This window comes from Sus scrofa, chromosome 8 (genome assembly GCF_054392235.1).
Source record: "Sus scrofa isolate SSC_HxYL_T2T_F1_AM1 chromosome 8, Sscrofa_HxYL_maternal_Yorkshire_Landrace_v2.0, whole genome shotgun sequence".
In the NCBI taxonomy this organism is placed as follows: Eukaryota; Metazoa; Chordata; class Mammalia; order Artiodactyla; family Suidae; genus Sus; species Sus scrofa.
Genome location: NC_139390.1, coordinates 76,683,472 through 76,702,977, shown reverse-complemented (window position 1 = coordinate 76,702,977; position 19,506 = coordinate 76,683,472). Strand labels below are relative to the sequence as shown.

General features: G+C 39.8%; 1 protein-coding gene and 2 long non-coding RNA genes across 13 annotated transcripts in view; 1 reads left to right on the top strand and 2 right to left on the bottom strand.

The window, feature by feature from the left end:
* The window catches only part of MTHFD2L (methylenetetrahydrofolate dehydrogenase (NADP+ dependent) 2 like), a 113,100-nt gene that overhangs the window by 8,646 nt on the left and 84,948 nt on the right, over positions 1 to 19,506 (bottom strand). For all 11 annotated transcript variants that reach the window (XR_014812717.1, XR_014812723.1, XR_014812721.1 and 8 more), the window contains one exon: positions 17,036 to 17,161. Coding sequence is in view for 7 of the 11 variants with exons in the window: in XM_021101430.2 (XP_020957089.2) it covers positions 17,036 to 17,161 (126 nt within the window). In the remaining 4 variants the exon portion in view is untranslated. The remainder of the gene's footprint in view (positions 1 to 17,035; positions 17,162 to 19,506) is intronic.
* LOC146400869 (uncharacterized) lies at positions 8,487 to 14,147 on the top strand. The gene is made up of 2 exons (XR_014812729.1): positions 8,487 to 11,668; positions 11,723 to 14,147. It is a non-coding gene; the product is annotated as an uncharacterized LOC146400869 (long non-coding RNA).
* On the bottom strand, positions 11,827 to 16,258 carry LOC146400868 (uncharacterized). Its single transcript, XR_014812730.1, has 2 exons — positions 14,152 to 16,258; positions 11,827 to 13,394 (listed from the first exon to the last, which is right to left on the bottom strand). It is a non-coding gene; the product is annotated as an uncharacterized LOC146400868 (long non-coding RNA).

Genomic DNA, 19,506 nt, shown 5'->3' with positions numbered 1-19,506 from the left:
GTCCTTTCTACTGTAGAAACACTGGGCTGGGTCTACAGCCATTTCATAAATGGCCATGAATTATCAGTCCTTTCTTCCTTTGCTCTTGCTCTTCTTTCCTCCTGGAATACATTGCTACCTTAACCAAATAACAAACTCCTTATTCTTTCTTTCTTTCTTTATTTTGGTCTTTTTGCCATTTCTTGGGCCGTTCTCCCGGCATATGGAGGTTCCCAGACTAGGGGTCAAATTGGAGCCATAGTGGTCGGCCTACACCAGAGCTACAGCAACCGTGGGATCCAAGCCTCATCTGCGACCTACACCACAGCTCACGGCAATGCCGGATCCTTAACCCACTGAGCAAGGCCAGGGATCGAACCAGCAACCTCATGGTTCCTAGTCGGATTCGTTAACCACTGTGCCACTATGGGAACTCCTTTTCTTTAAAAGCCAGTACAATGTCACCTGTCCATAATTTTTCTCAAAAATTCACCCCTCCAATAACAAATTAAAACTGCCACTATCTTTATCTCCAGTTACTTTATACCAAATTCTGTTTTGGAATTTACCACTCTTCTGTCTGCTCCTTTAAGTACCCATGGAAACCTGGAAGGCAGAAACTAAGTCTTTGTTGTGGCTGCTATTTTTAATTCTAGAGCTTCTCCATGCACAGGTGAGGCATTTATTTAGTAAATTTTGATAAAGTGAACTAAACAGCCCTTGAAATTTTAAGTCTAAAATCAGTTGGCATTAACATGTCAGTGCTTCTGCCTGGATACATGCAATATCAGAACACTTCAGTTTGGAGTTCCCTGGCGGCTCAGTGGGTTAAGGATCCAGTGTTGCCACTCCTGTGGCCTGGGAATTTCTGCATGCCGTAATTGCAGCCAAAAACTACAACAACAATAACAACAGAAATTTAGTTCAAGTTAATTTGCTGAAAAACTCAAGCTGCTTATGCTTAAGGGTGACAAACTGCATTTTTCACTTTCCAATAAGCTGACTTGATGGCATGAGCAATGCCTTCCAGTATCTTCTCTAAAGGATTAGAGAAGCAGTGCATTTTAAAATGTCAGCAGATCTCTAGACTCCTACTATTTACACTGATAGTATATAAAATCATATATTTGCAAAGCACTAACTCTGAAATATGAATAGATAAAAGTAGAATACTACTGAGTAACATGGCAAATTAAGAATCAAGTACAGGAGTTCCTGTCGTGGCTCAGTGGTTAACAATTCCCACTAGGAACCATGAAATTGCAGGTTTGGTCCCTGGCCTTGCTCAGTGGGTTAAGGATAAAGTTGGGAATCCACTGTGGTTATACAATCATATAATTTGGTTTTCAACTTTGAAAAGCGAAGTGACTTGTAATTAATTTAAGTATGTATGGAAAAATAGTAATGACCATAGCTACTACTTGCCAAGAACTTTATACACATTATTTTAGTAATCAATATTTAATTTTTATTTTATTTTATTTATTTTTTTAGGGCCGCACCTATGGCACATGGAAGTTCCCGGGGTAAGGGTTGAATCAGAGGTGCAGCTGAGGCCTACTCCCTGGCCACGGTAATGCTACAGGCACAGCAACACCAGATCCGAGCTGCATCTAAGACCTACACTGTAGCTTGCAGTGATGCTGGATCCTTAACCCACAGAGCAAGGCCAGGGATCGAACCCACATTATCACAGACACTATGTTGGATTCTTGACCTGCTGAGCCACAATGGGAACTTCCACTATTTTATTTTAGTAGCTGAAGAAAGCATGATTCCCTGAAGTTAATGTCACTTACCATTCTACTATATGGTAGAGACACTATTCACAGCCAGATTTGAATCATTCTATAATTCCCTAATTTCCTCTTCGTCCTAATGCAACTGTATTACCATGACCCGAACAAGTAGAAAAGCTCCAAGAAAGGATCATGTACCAAAAATTAACTCAATTTTCTCAAAGGGTTAGGAGGCTATTTTGAAAAAAAAGAAATGGAGACAGAAAACTTCTAATATAGCAATTTTCCTACCATTTTCGTATGAGTACTTATAGCTCATCATCTTTGAATTAAATCCAGCACTTCAAATTGCAGCTAGCTTAGCAGTCTAAGTTACTTTTTTCCTGGGTGGATGAGATTCAGATCAGATAAACCACTGGTATGCGCTGGTATTATGAACCTCCTCTTCCAAATTGTTTTTTAAAACATGCTTACTATTGCATTCTTTTGCTCAAAAAGTGAGGTTTGGTGTGGAGGAACAGGGAATGAGAACGAGCTATTACATTAACTAACACCTGCTGGAAATTTGTAGCTCCGTGTCTGTATTTTTGCACACTTTGCTCTGGAAATTAACACATGTTTGTCCCATCCTGTCAATCACTACCTTGAATTAGACTATATGATGGGTAATGGCTCTTCACCTGACCTGAGCTAGGACTTCTCTGGACACTGATAAGCACGTGGTTGCATTAACAGAGCCCTGTAAATAACTCGTTAGACAGAAGATTACGGCATTACTGAGAACACACCTGGTTATTCAAATACGTGTTTCAAATATTTCGATCTTTGAAATAAAGTGAGCAAATGTGAAAAAGAAGTTTTCGTGCAGTCATGAGAGGTAGGCTGTGATGAATTTGACTTGAAAAATATAAGGTCTCTACCTTTACTTTCATTTTCATGAAGATCTATGTCTGAGACAGAAATGTAAGTTTTTCTGCTGCTGGTTGGTGTTAATGTATTCCTCTGTCTATTTACATAAGGACCAGGATATGGAAGTTAGTGGTTTTTCAAAAAAGATGATGGATTATCATTGGCAAATGGCACTGGGTACAGATGCCAATGCTCAAAAGATATTCTCTAGGCTAATGATTTCGCATAACTATCCAAGGCTGTCCTAAGTGACATGATTCTGAAGTACGGAAGTGGTTTATGAGCTAAAATTAGTCATCTGAGAAAGAGTTAAATTTAATACATGTTTGATGCTCTGAAAAGCATCTTCCCCAATCCTGTCTGAGAGAGAATAAGTTAACAAGCATTACATCAGCAGAATAACTCCTCATTGGCTGGTCTTTCCCTGAGGGCAGATAAGGGTTTGCACCTGCTTGTGGAAGATGATGCTATTAAGTATTAATCCTATTATGTGTGGGGAAGAGGTGTTCTACATGCACCATTGAAAAGAATTACAGAAGAATTTTAAGGCAACAGTTTCATTCAGAAACGTATTTACTCTAAGGGAGTATGCGTGTGTTCTAAGGAAAATACTAATAATTCTGTACATGTGACAATCAGGTATTAGATCTCGATTGATCTCAGTGTTTTCGTGAGTGGCTCATGAACAGGTGTCACAAAACCAGGTTTAGATTCAATTCCATGAAGTCAACATGATTTTAGAGTTACTAAAACTGATAATGGAGGCAAATAAAATAATCCTCAAATCCTAGTGTTAGCTGCATGGTACTTACTCTAGAGAATGACATTTACATGGGTATGTGATGGTTAAAGCAGTTTTCTGAAAATAAGAATACTTTTAAGGAAAGACAACAATTGCCATGGCAACTTATTTGAATGACCTGTAAACTTTTGACCCTGCAAAGATAACTCTATAGATTTCCTTAAAAATGCTAGTGCTCTACTCGCAAGATTTAGACAGTGTATGTTTAATTGAATAGAAAGAAAGATTACTGTTTAAAATCAGTCATTTGGGGCACAAGATTTGCCTTCGGACATACTATTCTCTTAACATCCTCTTCCTGCACTTCTCCATCCGATGAATATTTGTTCTTCCTTTTCAGATATGGCTAAAAGTCACTTCTTTGTGATGCTTATTAACTCCCCAGACTGAATTAACTGTTCACTCATTGATCCATGAAACTCAGTAGAGTGATTTTCAATTTGTAGTCATATGCTGGAATCTCCTGTGAACTATAGTCAAACTACATATGCCTCCTCCCACCTCATTATTCCAGTACATACCACTGAGAATTGTTGCTGGAATGAGACATGTTTCTAATGGGGGAGGGGGTGAGACGTGTAAATATGGAAGAGGTATAAAACATGGTTAAAATTCACTGCTTCAGAGAGGGCTGCTTCACATAGTGACCTCAGGTTTCCTAGTCAGGTCCCAGCCAAATCCCCATGTACAAATACCTGACTCAGAGTTGCTAATGTCCCATTGGTCAAAGCAAGTCACACAGTCAAGCTCAAATTTAAAGGCTTAGAACAGGAAGAATGGCAAGAGGATGTGCATATGAAGACAGAAGATTTGTCATTTTTTACAACCTACTAAAATCTCTTGGTTTTTGGTCTCCATGTTATTAGCCATATAACCTTCCACCAGATTTATTATTTAAAACATAGATTAGATCATTTCAGCTTATAAATATTTGATGAATCTTGACTGTCTCTAGGATAAAATATAATCTCTTTGTCATGGCAATTAGAATATTTTATAATCTGGCCCTACATCCTTGTCTTGCATTATTTCCTAACCCTTGAACATTTTCCTAATTCCATTATTCACTGTTCCTACTCATGCTAAATACTGCCACAGATAGACTCACAGAAAAAGTTTCTTAGGACAGACAGCCATAGTCACTATCCCCTGGAACTTATAGTCTAGCTGGGAGATACATGTTGCAAATATAATTGCCTGAGTAGTGATTCAGCTAAGGCTATGAAATGTTCAGCAAATGAAATGCACTGCATTGTGAATGTGTTGGGAGGCCTACTTGAGCCTGAGCATATGTGGTGTATCTATGTCAAGTCCAAAAATCAGAGGGTGAACCAAACTGCTCCAAGTGAAAAGGCAGTGTTCTTTTTTAAAATTTTTATTTTGTTTTGTCTTTTTAGGGCCACACCCACAGCATATGGAGTTTGCCAGGTGAGGGGTCCAATCAGGACTGAGGCTGCCGGCCTATACCACAGCCACAGCAACACAGGATCCAAGATACATCTGCAACCTAAATCATAGCTCATGGCAATGCTGGATCTTTGACCCACTGAGCAAGGTCAGGGATCGAACCCACATCCTCATGGATCCTAGTTAGATTTGTTAACCGCTGAGCCACAATAGGAACTCCCCTAAAATTTTCTTATTATAGTTGATTTACAGTGTTCTTTTCAATTTCTGCTGTACAGCAGAGTAACCCAGTTTTATTTATATATATGGATATAGTTCCCTATGCTATACAGCAGGATCTCATTGCTTATCCACTCCAAATGCGTTTGCATCTACAAACTCCAAACTCTCAGTCCACCCCACTCCCTCCCTCCCCCTTCCCTTTGGCAACCACAAGTCTGTTCTCCATGTCCATGAGTTTGTTTCAAAAAGGCAGTGTTCTTGGTTGGGAAACAATATTTGTGATGAGGTGGAAAGAAGTTCCCCCAAGGCAGCAAGTGGCATAAAGACTTGGAAATACCACGAGAAGGCCAGTGGGCTGACATGTAGAAGTGAAGGCAAAGACTTGCAGAAGATGACCTGGAGGAGTCCAGCTCATGGAGATAATGCTTCAAATTTGGGGCATTAACTGAAGAGCAATGCATATTTTTTAAATTTGGGGGAAAATGTATATATTTTCTGAGGCAGGATAAGTCAAATGGGGAAACTGCTTATTCTGCAAACATTTTTCTCATCTGGTGAGTTTATCATCTGGGGCAGAGAAGGGAGAACACAAAGCAGCAACATAAAGTGAGACATGCTATAATGCGAATAAATTCTGGTTCTTCTGGGAGCACCTCAAAGAGGAACAGAAATCAAATGGTGGGGGCAGTCAGAAAGAAATTTGTAAAATTACAGAAAAGCTTCAAGATCTTATGGATGGGTATGAAGGGAGGAAAGAATGAGATGCAAACATCAAGAATAATAAAGGAAATTTGGACTTGATAGTGAAGCAGATGCAATGGAGGAGCTTAAAGTCCATGATGACTGAAGCATGTGGCGGAAACAGAGTATAAAGAGATGAGGTTACGAAGGCAGTCACAGGCTATGTGATCCCGAAGTCAGTGGTCAGAAAACTTTGGTTGGGTGATGGCAGCTGTAGTTAGTGTTCAAGGTGAATAAGCTTAAAAAAAATCTTTTGTGAATGAACTTGGTTATTTATGTATGGAGGAATAACCAGTTTTGAAAGATGAGAAACTGTAGAGAAAAATGTGGTACTACACTAAATAATTTTCTGAAGAAAAGTAAAATAAAGGAGAAATTCATGTTTTATTTTTGCAAAGTTGCGTGGTCTTGAATGCTATTAAGTTACTACTCAAGAAATCCTTTTTCAGCCTGGAACATATACCTCATCTGCTGTGCTTCCTTTTTTCCTGTGTAGACAGTTACGTTTTATCGTGTTATTGGCTTCAGATTTCTAAAGGGAAGAAGTCACACAAGTTTGCTTGACACAATTTCCATCATTTCCTACTTGAAGTGAATCATCTTTCAATGTCAGGATAAGACCAATAGGTATGGAGCAGAAATTATTCATGTTTAAAATCTGAGGTGATGGCAGCAATGATGAAATAAACTAGGTGTTCAGTTTATGTGTGTGCCTCAAAAAAAATCCAGGGGTGACACATGGTCGGAAGGTGTGGAAATATTACTAATGAAGGATACTTATAGCAACATAAGGGACATTAAAATACCTCTTAATAGTTAAGAATAAAGGAAGTATGTGATCATTAACCTTTTGGCGCCAGCAACCTATGCTTCATGACAGGGTGTCTCTGGCTTGTGAGTTCTGTGTCATTATTTCCTCTGGAAATTTTATATTCCCAGGTTCCTAGGGCCTGGGTTTACTAATCCAAACTCTCATCTAAAATACTCTGTTAGAAAGACGCATGAATGCTTAGGCAGATAGTGAAGTTCTGGTACAGTACCTGATGGACTACTCCACAGCTCCCAAATAATGGAATTTCTATATGTGCCTAAACAATTAATTTGCTAATATAGTCTGGAAATTGTATATTCTGGCAGTGTCAAGAATAGCCTTCCAGTCTATGGTAATTTGTTATAGTAACCCAAACTAAGGCACATATCATCAAATTAAATGATTAACACTGAAAACTGAGTTGGTACACAGTCAGTTTAATTGGGTTCTTTACAATATCACAAATTAATAGTTCTCTGAAAGTGATATCATTCCAAAATAATCTTACTTCCTCAGAAACTGGTAACATGAGCTTACTTTCCCATCTTGTAGGACACACCTTTGGGGGTAAGTCGTGTTAAAATCACTTCCAAAAGAAGCTTGTTTTGACATATAATCTAGAAAATGTATATTGTGTTTAGTGAGCAATATGTGCTGCGTAAATCGATGTATGACTCAATGGATGTATCATTACTGACTCTGGGTGGTTGTAGATTAATAATGTGTTGGATGTCACCTTGAGTGGGAGCTTTTGTTCCCAGTAAGGCAACTGTAAGGAATTACTTCTATAATGTCAGGGTGACACTAAATATTTATAAGTATCAAGGATGATCATACAAATGACCAATGGTATGACTAAGAAGGCTGAGGCCTGGTATGGGAGGGAGAGACAAAAGAAATGTAGGACAAGAAGCTTACATTACAGAGGCACACAATTTAGTAGGGAACAACTAAAGAAAAGTTCGAGGTAGTGTAGAGGATTAAGAGCGAAACGAGCAAGGCAGATTGAGATCGACTGCAGGAGTATGGAGGTGAGGGGATAAGCATGAGTGATTTAAAGTTGACCCATATGACTTTGGGTGAAAAGAGACTGCTCAGAAGAGAATTAAGACTGAAAAGTGATGAGAAGCAGGGTGGCAAGTGAAATGGGAAGTTAGACATTTCCAGATAAGTGCTAATGGCGAGGAAGGGCGAATGGTGTGTCCACACCAACACAACACCTCCAACGTCTTCTGTCGGGTTTTAGGCTCGGCAAGTCACACACATTAGCTCATGCGAGGTGATTATTTCATTTAGTCTTCATAACAACTCTATAAGATAGGTATTATTATCTCAGCTTGTCCGATGATAAAATCAAGTCTCAGGTAAAATGATCTGCCAAGAGCATAATTGTTTTAGACGACAGAACTAGAACGCAAACCTAAATCAGCCGAACTCCAAATCATAAAAGGATTTTATGAAAGGTTGTACGTAATATAAAAACGGAGTAAAGGGTAACTTTCAGGTGTCATATGTTGAGGACCATGCATAAATATGACGTCTGGAAACGACTATAGTAAAAGTAGAGAAAACACAGAGGAAAAGCTGCTTTAAAAACACACCAGGAGTTTTAGTTCCTTTGTAGGAGTTTCTTAGGAGAATGGTATTTTCTACATAATTCTAGACCCTCTTCTGTATGTTTTGACTATTGGGTTAGACTTTTGAACAATGGAGTGCCAGATCATAGGGTTCTTTTTACTCTAGGTGAGATTTCTTGTCTGGTGGAGATTCTTTTGGAGAAATCAAGGTAAGTCTAGCTATTTAGTGCCAAATCACATTTTTTTTCTGGCAGTGTTTTTTTCCCTTTTCACCTTTCTTTCTTTCCTTTCCTTCCTTCTTTCCTTCTTTCTTTATTTTTTTTTTTTTTTTTTGGTCTTTTTAGGGTCACACCTGTGGCATATGTGGCTAGGGGTCGAATTGGAGCTGTAGCTACTGGCCTACGCCACAGGCATAGCAATGCCAGATCCTGAACCCACCGAACAAGGTCAGGGATCGAACCTGCATCCTCATGGATACTAGTCAGATATATTTCCTCCGAGCCATGACAGGAACTCTCACAATTTTTTAGAATATCATACTTCCTTCCTTCAACAAATGCTGTTGGACCTATTACTGAGTACATATTTCCTCCTTCTCTTTCATCTGCTGTTCCACATGGCAAGAGTCCCTTTTCCTCTGCCCATTCTCTGCCCTATATTCACACATATAAATGAAGTCCATTGATCCTTTCAGACTCATCTCAAAAGGATCTAGAATGGACGGGTAGCTTCATTCTTGCCTGTTTAAAAACTCTTAGAGTCATAAAAAATTCTCCTTTTTATTTTCTATCTAATCATTTAGCCAGTCATTCTAACTCACCTTCTAAATTATATCTACCATCTAAATACCTCTTAATACTTTCACCCATTACCACCCCGGTCCACACCCCATCTTGGATAGTTTCTTACTTAGATAATTACAATAGGCTCCTAGCAGGTACCCTACTTATACCCTCATCTTTCTGAGATCTATTTGCCATTCAGAAAACTAGAGCAATCCTGTTAAAATGCAAAAATGTCATGTCTTTGGCCCAAATCCTCCAAAGGCTTTCCATTGCACTTTAAGTAAAATTCAAATTCCTTTCCATAGTCTGTAAGGCTGTTCTTGATGTGGCACCCTTGCTACTACTGTGTTTTTTGTTCTTTTTGTTTGTTTTTTTTGGCCACACATGTGGCACATGAAGTTCCTAGGCTAGGGATCAAACCTGCACTATAGCAGCAACCTGGGCAGTGGCAACACTGGATCCTTAACCCACTGTGCATAAGAGAACTCCCATAACCACCCTTTCTAAACAACCTCACTCCCTAATTCTCTAGCCCCCTTATCTCGTTCTTGTAACTTTAAATACTGCCTAATGTAGTGTGTGTGTATATATATATATAATGTATATATTTGTTTATTATCTGTCTTCTCCAGATTGTAAGGTTCTTATGGGGAAGGACTTTGCCTATTTAGGTCTCGGCTGTATCCCAAATGCCTACAGCAATGCCTGATACATAGCAGTCCCCACTCCCTCCTGCACCCCATCCCCCAGCTCTGCCCTGGCTTCCAGGAATTCCTGAGAGGGCCCTGAGCAGCCCTTCCCTCCCCAGGGTCCTCCTCAGCTCTTTTCACAAAGTGCTCTTGTCAGGGGCCCAAGAAGCCCCTAGGCCTCTACTACACAGAGAACTATGGGCCAGACAGAACTCATTAACGGGGGTGGGCTCAGCAGTTGTGACCCATCTAAGCTGGAGGTGTCCCAGCCCTGGTGCTGTGTAAGACAAGAACTCCTGGGAGTTCCTGTCGTGGCGCAGTGGTTAACGAATCAGACTAGGAACCATGAGGTTGCTGGTTCGATCTCTGGCCTTGCTCAGTGGGTTAAGGATCCGGTGTTGCCGTGAGCTGAGATGTAGGTCGCAGACATGGCTCAGATTCCTTGTTGCTGTGGCTCTGGTGTAGGCCGGCGGCTACAGCTCCGATTAAACCCCTAGCCTGGGAAACTCCATACCAAGGGAGCAGCCCTAGAAAAGGCAAAAAGACAAAAAGACAATAACAACAACAACAAAAAAACCTCCTGGTTATAGTCCAGGGAGTAGACAGACAGACCAGCTCAGGGTCTGGCCTTCTCTTTCTTATTTTCCCAGGGCAGCAGGGCTAGAGGTGCCCTTTCCTTCTCTTCCTAGGACCACTCACTCCTCATCCCGGGCCAAGGACTGAACCCAAGCTGCAGCTGTGACCCATGCTGCAGCTGTGGCAACACTCAAAACTTTAACCCACTGTGCCAGGCCAGGGATTGAACCTGTGTCTCCTCAGTGACCTGAGTCTCTGCACTCAGGTTCTTAACCCACCGTACCCCAGAAGGAACTCTAGAACTAGAGATATTTTGATGAGGTTATACTAACCACACAGACTCTATTGCAACTCTACCCACTTTTTATCCATAGGGAGTTCAATTACTACTGTAGGGACTGAGACAAGATATAACTCCACTGACACTAGGCATCTACAACCCCATAGGATAAAAATAAGTGGATCATGCTTTGAAGCTCAATAAAAAGCAAACAGACACTGATGAGACTGTCCCTGCAGTTTTCATAACAAAATGGATTCAGGACAGACTGAATGGTATGTGGATGCTGGATGAAGAAATCTCTTTCTCTCTTTTTTCCTCCAAATAGGAGATTGTTTTTTCAAGTTCTTGGGTACAGAATGAATCATTATTCACCCAAGTATGGCCTCTCATCTACAGACTATGGATTCCACATCTTTCTCACTCCCACCTAGGAGCAGCCATGTCAGTTCAGGTCAACAGGATGCTAAGAGAAATGATACTTGCATTTTCGAATTCTGTTTTCTCAAAAGCGAAGTCACTTGCCTTTGTCTCTCAGCTTCCCATGGAAGGAACCAGGGATAAGGAGGCAATTCAACTGCATGGCTAACAATGCTAAAGTGGAACAGTTCTTCCCAGCATTATCTGACTCCCTGCTTCAGTATAGACAGTAAGTGGAGAGATGTGGTCAGGAAAGGAAGAAGGGAAGACAGAGAGGACAGATGGGAGGGAGATACAGAGCAGACATTCCACTCCTTTCATTCCACCTCAATCCCTGCAGAATTCATCACAAAAATGAAGCAAAGCTATTAAAGCTTCCAAAACTTATAACACATCTGTGTTTTCTACTAGGTAGAAATGAGGGCTAACTGCTCACCAATGCGAACAAGCTTAGCTGAAGTAATGGCCCAGGAAGTCATTGATTAGATTGCTCAGCTGACCAAATCCATTCAGGTCTGCTACACAAGTGCTGTTATAAAAGCACTGCAATTAGGAGCTTCCGAGTCTTGGCCCACAGACTATTTTCCAGTGTGTTATTCAGAAGAAGCAATTTACAACTCATGCCACATCATCTTTTGTTTCTATTTCATGAAAATACAGCCTTCTTTGTTAGGAATGTATGAACTTCCTTTCAAAGCTACCAATAGAATATGATCAAAAGAAATTCCACTGTACAGCAGTGGGAAAATAATAAAAAAAAAAAAAAAGAAAAAAAGAAATTCCAGGTGCAGGTAGGTATACCTCATTGTCTTTTTTTTTTTTTAAAAAGTCTATATCACAAATTTAAGTTTTTCAGAAGACTATTTATTTAAAACTATTTATTTTATAATTATTGGCAATAAAAACATTTTTAGACATACAAAATCATTTTATGTTTTAAAATACTGTTTCTTCTTTTAATGTTTTAAATTGGAATGGGGAGGCTGGTTCAAGTAATTAAAAAGGAATAATAAGCATCTGTCAGATGCTGGAAGCAATGATGAACTGTCCTGAGTTCCATAACTGAGGATCAATACAAAACAAAATAGCACTTTGATTTCATAATAACTTTAAGGCTTTATGCATTCCTCAAAACACCTAGAGAGGAATGGTTGTTGCACAGAAGACCTAACTTAGATCCAGCTTGAGGAAAAGCATCAGTATGGATTTCCTGAGAAAGGCACTAAGCAAATAATACCTCCAAAACTGCACAACCTACATGACCGGTAATACTGAGAAGTTGTAATCAAATGCAATTAAATAATGGGGTATTAATCAAATAGGTGATTATCACCTATTAATCAAATAGGTGATTATGACATTGGATATGACTACTAATTTCATGAAGTTTATTATATGGGCAGTGCTTACTTTTTATAGTAATTTAATACCATAAAAATGACTGTGCAATCTGAAACAGCACAAAGCAATCTTATTATTCAAGGGGGGAAATTACATTTGTTCAAAGACCTTTAAAATTTTTTGTCAAAATATTAAACACTCTCTTACTGTGGCTTATAAATATATAGATAATTGCAAATAATAGCAAAATTAGTATTTATTTTATTATGCCATAATTTAAAGCCACTAGAAACATTCAGAATTAAAGGGCTTTTTCTTGGTAAAAGTCTTATCAAGAGTAGTTTGAATGGTGCTTATCTTCCTCTGGTCATATACCTTATAATATGGAGCTAGCACCTTTTCTATGACGATGAATTGTCAGATTCTTTTCTATGTTTGGATCTACTTCCAGAATTTTGTCTTTGCCCTTTCAATGTCATGACCTAGCTCTGAGAGTTCCTTTAATGTAGAGAGTGTTTTTTCTGCCAGAGTCACTTCCTCTGGGACACCGTCATCCTTTCTTCACAACTACTTTCCTCCTTTATGTTGCTGTTTGCCTTCACTAAGTTCATCTGGCTGTATATCTAGAGTCTTGAAAGGCAAATGGTGGAACCATCAACATCCCATGGTCAACTCTTTCTAATTTCACTTTCAGCATTATCACTTTTTATTTCTTTGCTGAAAATTCCTTCTTTGCATGATCTATTTTTGTAAAATGTTATGTGATTTATTCCCGAAAAACAAGGAGTCAAGAGAACTACACACTTTGCTGTCTGAACTGAATAACAGGGGTGCCTTAACCAATCACCCACAGACTTAGGATATGATTGGTCACAGATCACAAAGCTCATTTGTCTTTGACATAATGATTTGTGCAGTGAAGAGCTAGCAGAGATGTTTGTACTTGGAGTTCCCATTGTGGCTCAGCAGTTAACAAATCTGACTAGTATCCTTGAGAATGCGGGTTTGATCCCTGGCCTCACTCGGTGGGTTAAGGATCCCATGTTGCTGTGGCTGTGGTGTAGGCCAGCAGTTACAGCTCCAATTCGATCCCTAGCCTGGGAACTTCCATATGCCCTGGGTGCAGCCCTAAAAAAAGCAAAAACAAACAAACAAACCACCAATATCTACTTATAGGGTTATCGTATGTAAAAGGCTGGGAATAACACCTAGCATACTGTAAACACTTCACAGACACTAGCTCTGCAAGCAGGAAATAAGAGCAGGAAACTCTGAGATAAAGGAAGATATAGGCTAGAGGAAATGATTTCTAAACCAAAATTAAAACTGACATTAAAGTCAAAAGGAAATATTTAGGATGTTTTAATGTCTCCTTTTGTCAAGAACCACAGAAAGCATGATGCAATCTTCATATTGTATTTGATATAAAATTTTACCCTTCTTAGAGAGAAGTTTGATTCAAAATTGAAGCCAAAACATCTAATAATGAAGACAAATACACATAGGCATCTACATTTTCTAGGAAATAAAACAGATGAAATGACTCCCGGTTTTATAAACCATTGCATCTGGAAAATAATTTGCAATTATTTACATATTTCCAATAGTGCCATCATGGAGTCATGGATGAAATTATTCTTCAAAAATAATTTCCAGAATTCCCACTGTGGTGCATTGGAAACAAATCCGATTAGTACCCATGAGGATGTGGGTTTGGTCCCTGGCCTCGGGAAGTGGGTCCCATGATGCTATAAGTTGTGGTGCAGGCCGCAGATGTGGCTCAGATCCCACGTTGTTGTGTTCTGTGGCAGTGGTGTAGGCCAGCAGCTACAGCTCCGATTCAACCCCTAGCCCAGGAACTTCCATATGCCACAGGTGCAGCCCTAAAAATCCAAAAAAAAAAAAAAAAAAAAAAAATTCCATCAAAGTAATCTACCTGAAATAATAAGTCATCCTGTTTCCTTTATTAGTGAGCCAAAGATTTCTTAAAGGACAGTTTGGAATGGATTTTACCTATATCTGTTTTATCTATCTTGGCTATAGTTAATGGTGAAACTTTTGCCCATACTCACAAAGCAGCCATACTTTCCCTGTGGCAATTTGCAGCCAAACGCTACCTGTAAGTTTTGTGGAATAACCCGTGTTCAGGTTCCTCCCTCTCAGGTGAGAGATCATCCCTCACTTCAGGTTAAGCCCTGCTGAGCAACCCAAAGAGCAGCATGTCAAAACTTATCATTCGTTCCTCTGGGTGACTGAGTCATGGCCTCGCTGGCAAGGCCTCCTTTACCAAGACCAGGTCTTCATTAGGGCTCTGACGCCATGAACCAGCAGGGCGACGAGAGTAATATTATCAATCACATGGGCGTGTTTTATGAGAGGATCAGAGAAACCTGACTTTCCAAAAGTTCCTGTGTTTTTACACAATCATGTGGTAGCACTCAGTTGAACACCCAAAAGGCATCAAGTGTTGTAGCTGGAAGGAGCTACTGCCATCACTGCTATTATTTAACTGAAAACAACACTGATGACCACAGAAGCTGCCAAGTTATCAGGTTGCAATACTAGATCTAAAAAACCTCTTCAGTCTCCCAGCCCAGTGCTCTTTTGTGTTCAGCTTTTAGCTTTGTTTCTCTTGGTCATTTCCTCTTTTGTTTCATGATATTCTTAGACACACAAGACTGCAATTTCATTTAGTAGATACTACCAAGAGATTTCATATCTATGTGTGACTTATATGCACCCATCCCCATACTCATTTTTTAATGGTTTCCTAACACACTTAGGAGCAAAAAAATTTTCTTAGTCAAACATAAGAAAGCATGGAAATGATCTGAGAACATAAGAGAAGGGTCTTATAAAACGTTACCCACTGCTGGATAAGCTTGCCCCACAAGCACAATCAAGGTTGTGGGCTGCAAACATCCCTGCTTTTCTTGCCTCGAGCTGGTTATCATGTGCTGTCTATGTTATCTGGGTGCATCATACGTGTGTGGTGATTTTGCAGTAAACACCCAATAACTACAATGTAATCAAGAAGCAGAATGACAACACAAAAAATAAGGTCAGGTGTTTAAACGAAATGTATCCTTACTCTTTCAAGTTGAGAAACTCAAGTAAACTATTGATACCTGATGTTAGTGATTGAACACAAACAACAAAAGAAAGAAATGAGGTCATTTCCTAAAGAGTTCAGCATGTCTATACGGCACACACTCACATACAAATGGACACGCATGTTCACCTGGAGAGCCACCCCGAGAGGCTGGAAGCCTCATCCCTGCCAGGATCTGGGAATGGCAACCTGCAAGGGCGTAGTGTGCTCTTTGATAAGGTCCATCTGTACTTTGCTCTCTTCACCATTCTGTCCCTGGAGTATTTGATCCTCTGGTTTTCCTTTTCTCTTTAGTGCCAGGCTCAGCTTGCCTCCCTGGATATGGTCCCTGAGACACCCTGGAATCTCAATACATGGGACCAGTACCCTACTCAGAAAGACACTTCTGAGTATCTGCACGTTCAGTTGTTTTCCACACTCTTCTAGAACTTGGGCAATCCATCAGCTGATAACCAGATTTCAAAAGGAAATGTAAACTTGGAATTATTTTAAAAGTAGCACCATTTTTCTCTCAGTTGGACACACACATATAAGGAAGTTCTTGCCTGGCCCTGCTTTTTTGGCCAGAATGATCAATCTACTATAGAAAATATTTCTAATATGAATACATCTCCACTTTATTATATACATTTATTCTTAGACATCTAAGATTCCTAGACTATACTGAGAATTGGATGCAAGTAAGTGTGTGACAAAGATAATGGCAGTAAAATTGGATTGGGGTCAGGCATCTAAAAGTACATCTATCTTGGGATTCACTTTCCACATTTGTAGAGATAAGGCATCAGGTTAGCATTTTTTTGTTGTTATTACTACACATTGGCTGCTTTGTCTTTTTCATTGGCCATAGAAATGGTAGCCTAACTCCTCTTTCTCATACTGTTTATAACACAAGTGAATAAGTTTGACCTGAATTAGCCAGATAACTGTCTAGATGTGAAATATAGTTAGCATTAGCAAACACACCCTAAGATGCCTTCTGGCTCTGAGAGTGAGCAGCTGAGTATGGAGCATGGATGATGAAGTATGAGAAACACTCCAAAAAGTCAAAATAACAATTGCTATAAAAGGTCAGCTGAATTCTTTCACTAAAAACCCTATACTACAAGGAATTTAATTTTAAAACTCAGTATTGAGAGTTCCCACTCAGGCTCATCAGGTTACAAACTTGACTAGTATCCATGAGATTCGGGTTCAATCCCTGGCCAGTGGGTTAAGAATCCCGTGTTGCTGTGGCTGTGGTGTAGGCCAGCAGCTGCAGCTCTGATTCAACCCCTAGCCTGGGAACTCCCCTATGCCTCAGATGGGGCCCTAAAAAGCCAAAAAAACAAAAAAACAAAAAAAAACCTAACTATCAATGGTTCGATTATATTTTATTCCCAAGAAGAGAAAGAAGGAAGAAAGGGAGGGTAGAAGGAAGGAGAAAAAGAAGGCAGGAAGAAGTGAAGGAAGCAAATCAGGCATTAAGAAAGAAGGCAGGAAATATGTGAATGTGATTCAACTTTCTTCCTTCAGAGGAAAGAGGTGTATGATTAATAACCTAATAATGCCCCCATCAAATAGAAGGTTTCTCTTTCTACTATCAAAACATGCAAAGTAGAATCTTCGTTTTTCTTCACTTATCAAAAGTGGTATAGTTTATTACCTTCAAAGTCCACATCGCCAACTAATTTTGTCTTCCCGGTCACTGGGTCAAGGACATAGTTGATACCCACATCAATTACAGCAGCACCTTCTTTAACCATATCAGATGTAATCAACTTTGGGATACCTGAAAACAAAAACAGACATGTAAAACACTGGAAAATACTTCAACTTTGTCCTTGAATATCACAGAGGTTTATACATCTAGTGTGTTATCATGGCTTTAACAAATATGCAAAATACACTGCTCCTAAGGAAGAGGCCAACTGCCCATGATCATTTTTCATCAAGCAGAGAAACAAAGGCAGCACATGGGGACGACTCTGGATGACATGCCACCAGGATTTACCGTTTCTCCGTAGAGATTTCTCTTCAGACTTCTCGAGGAGCATCCTTTTGCTCTCCATGTACTATACATAGTATGGGGAGATTTTGGAGATGAAATAGGTTGCTGCTGAAGGGGAGTGGAGTGGAGTGGAGAAAAAACAACTTGGAAAAAGGAAGTAGAGAGAAGAGAGCGAGGAGGGATAAAAATAAAAAAGTGAGGGTGATAATTCATAATCCTCAGGTTGTGGTAAACTGCAAGATGCCACACACAAAGTGCTATCTATCTATCTATCTAATCAATTCCAAACATGAAAGGCTATCTTGAGCTTTATTTTTATTTTTTTCTTGGTTTCTTTGATTCATTATGTCTGTATGTGACTTGGAAGGGTATAAGAAACTGTAAGTGCCAATCACTATGTCTCCATTCCAGTTTGAAAGGTGGCGCAACAGAGATCTTATGTCACCATCTATTTTATTTCAAGCACAACAGTACCAGCTAACAATGGCTAATATTCCAATGTGTTTCCATTAAAAATTAGCAAACCATTCCCAAACTTAGTGTCTTAAAACAACAACTTGTTATTTTTCATAGTTTTATGAGTTGACTGGGCTCAGCTGGGTGGATCTTCCTTGGGGTTTTCCATTTAATTAGAGTCAGATAATGGCTGAGACTGGAGAGATCTAAAGATGTGACTTGGCCATTTGTCCAAGAGAGCACACTCACATGTCTGTAGTTGATGCTCATGGTGGCTGAGCTCGGCTGTGGTCATCAACTAGAGTACAGGGATGTGGCCTCTCTATGTGGCTTGGGATTCTCATAGCCTGGCAGCTGGCTTCCAATAGTGTATGTTCCAAATGGGAGGAAATAGAAGGTGCCCGTCACTTAAGGCTGGAATCTGTAAACTGGCACAGTGTCACTTCTGTCTTATTCTACTGGTCAAGCAGTGACAGAATCCACTTAGAGTTAAATGGAGGGAGAGAGATGCCACTTCTCAGATTCTTTGAAATTCTGTGATTGTCTTTACTCTACCAGAATGCCTCTTGTGGACATTGTGTCTGGTAGGTGCCTTACTCAACTTTCCCATTCTACATTCCTTGCTAGAAAAGGGCTACCTGTTATTGTGTTGTCAGAGGCTTTCTTCTAGCATCTGAATATCCATTTAAGCATTCTAGAAGGTTTCAATGTCTCTTTGTGACATGTGATTTTCAATGCTGGTAGGAATTGAAAGGCTATAAACAAAGTCAGTGTCAAAATAAATGTAGCTATCTGATAGGTTCCTAAGCCACATATTGATACAACCAAAGAGACAACGGTGATTGAGACATATTTTTTCCCTCTTGCTTTCCTATCCTATTTCATAGAACGTCTTCCTTTTTAACAGGTCTAGCATAGATATTGAGCATTAAATCTGACGAAAGTTTTCACCGAACCCTTATTTTTTTTTTATTTGCTTGTGCCCCTGGCACGTGGAAGTTCTCAGCCCAGAGATCAAACTCAAGCCACAACAGTGACCAGAGCCACTGCAGTAACAACACTGAATCCTTAACCTACTGCAGCACAGGGGAACTCATGAACCCTTATTAACATGATGGAAAAAGTGGATTGGATAAAAACTCTCATTGGTACAATCATGCCTGATTAAATAATACATTCTGAAAGTGTTTATCAATGTGTCCATAAGAAGGTCTATTGAGGTCTTCCATGAAAAGTATTTTCATTGCCATTTTCAAAATTTGTATGAAGAACTGGGAAGAACAAACTGACATTGTAATGGTCCTTTTATCTTTGTCCTCCTCCAGGTCCATTTTCCACCCTTCTCTGCTTTACTCTATGGCTGGGGACTGATCCCTACCAAGGTCTTGTGTGCTTCCTATCTCACTTGGAACCCTGTAAGGCATGAGAAAAAAAAATTGGCTAGCCTACTGGTGGACTCAAATCCTGTGGAAGACAGCTGAGTTGTTTCAGCAGAGGCCAACCCTAGAGCAGTCAACTGGCTGACCACCGGCTAAAGGCAGATGCTTGAAAAGGCCAAGTCAAGGTCAGAAGCAATGAGCCAAAGACACCGCAGCTGACCAGCTGAACCAGACTCATAGAATTTTTTTTTGCTTTTGCTTTTTAGGGCCACCCCCACGGCATATGGAGGT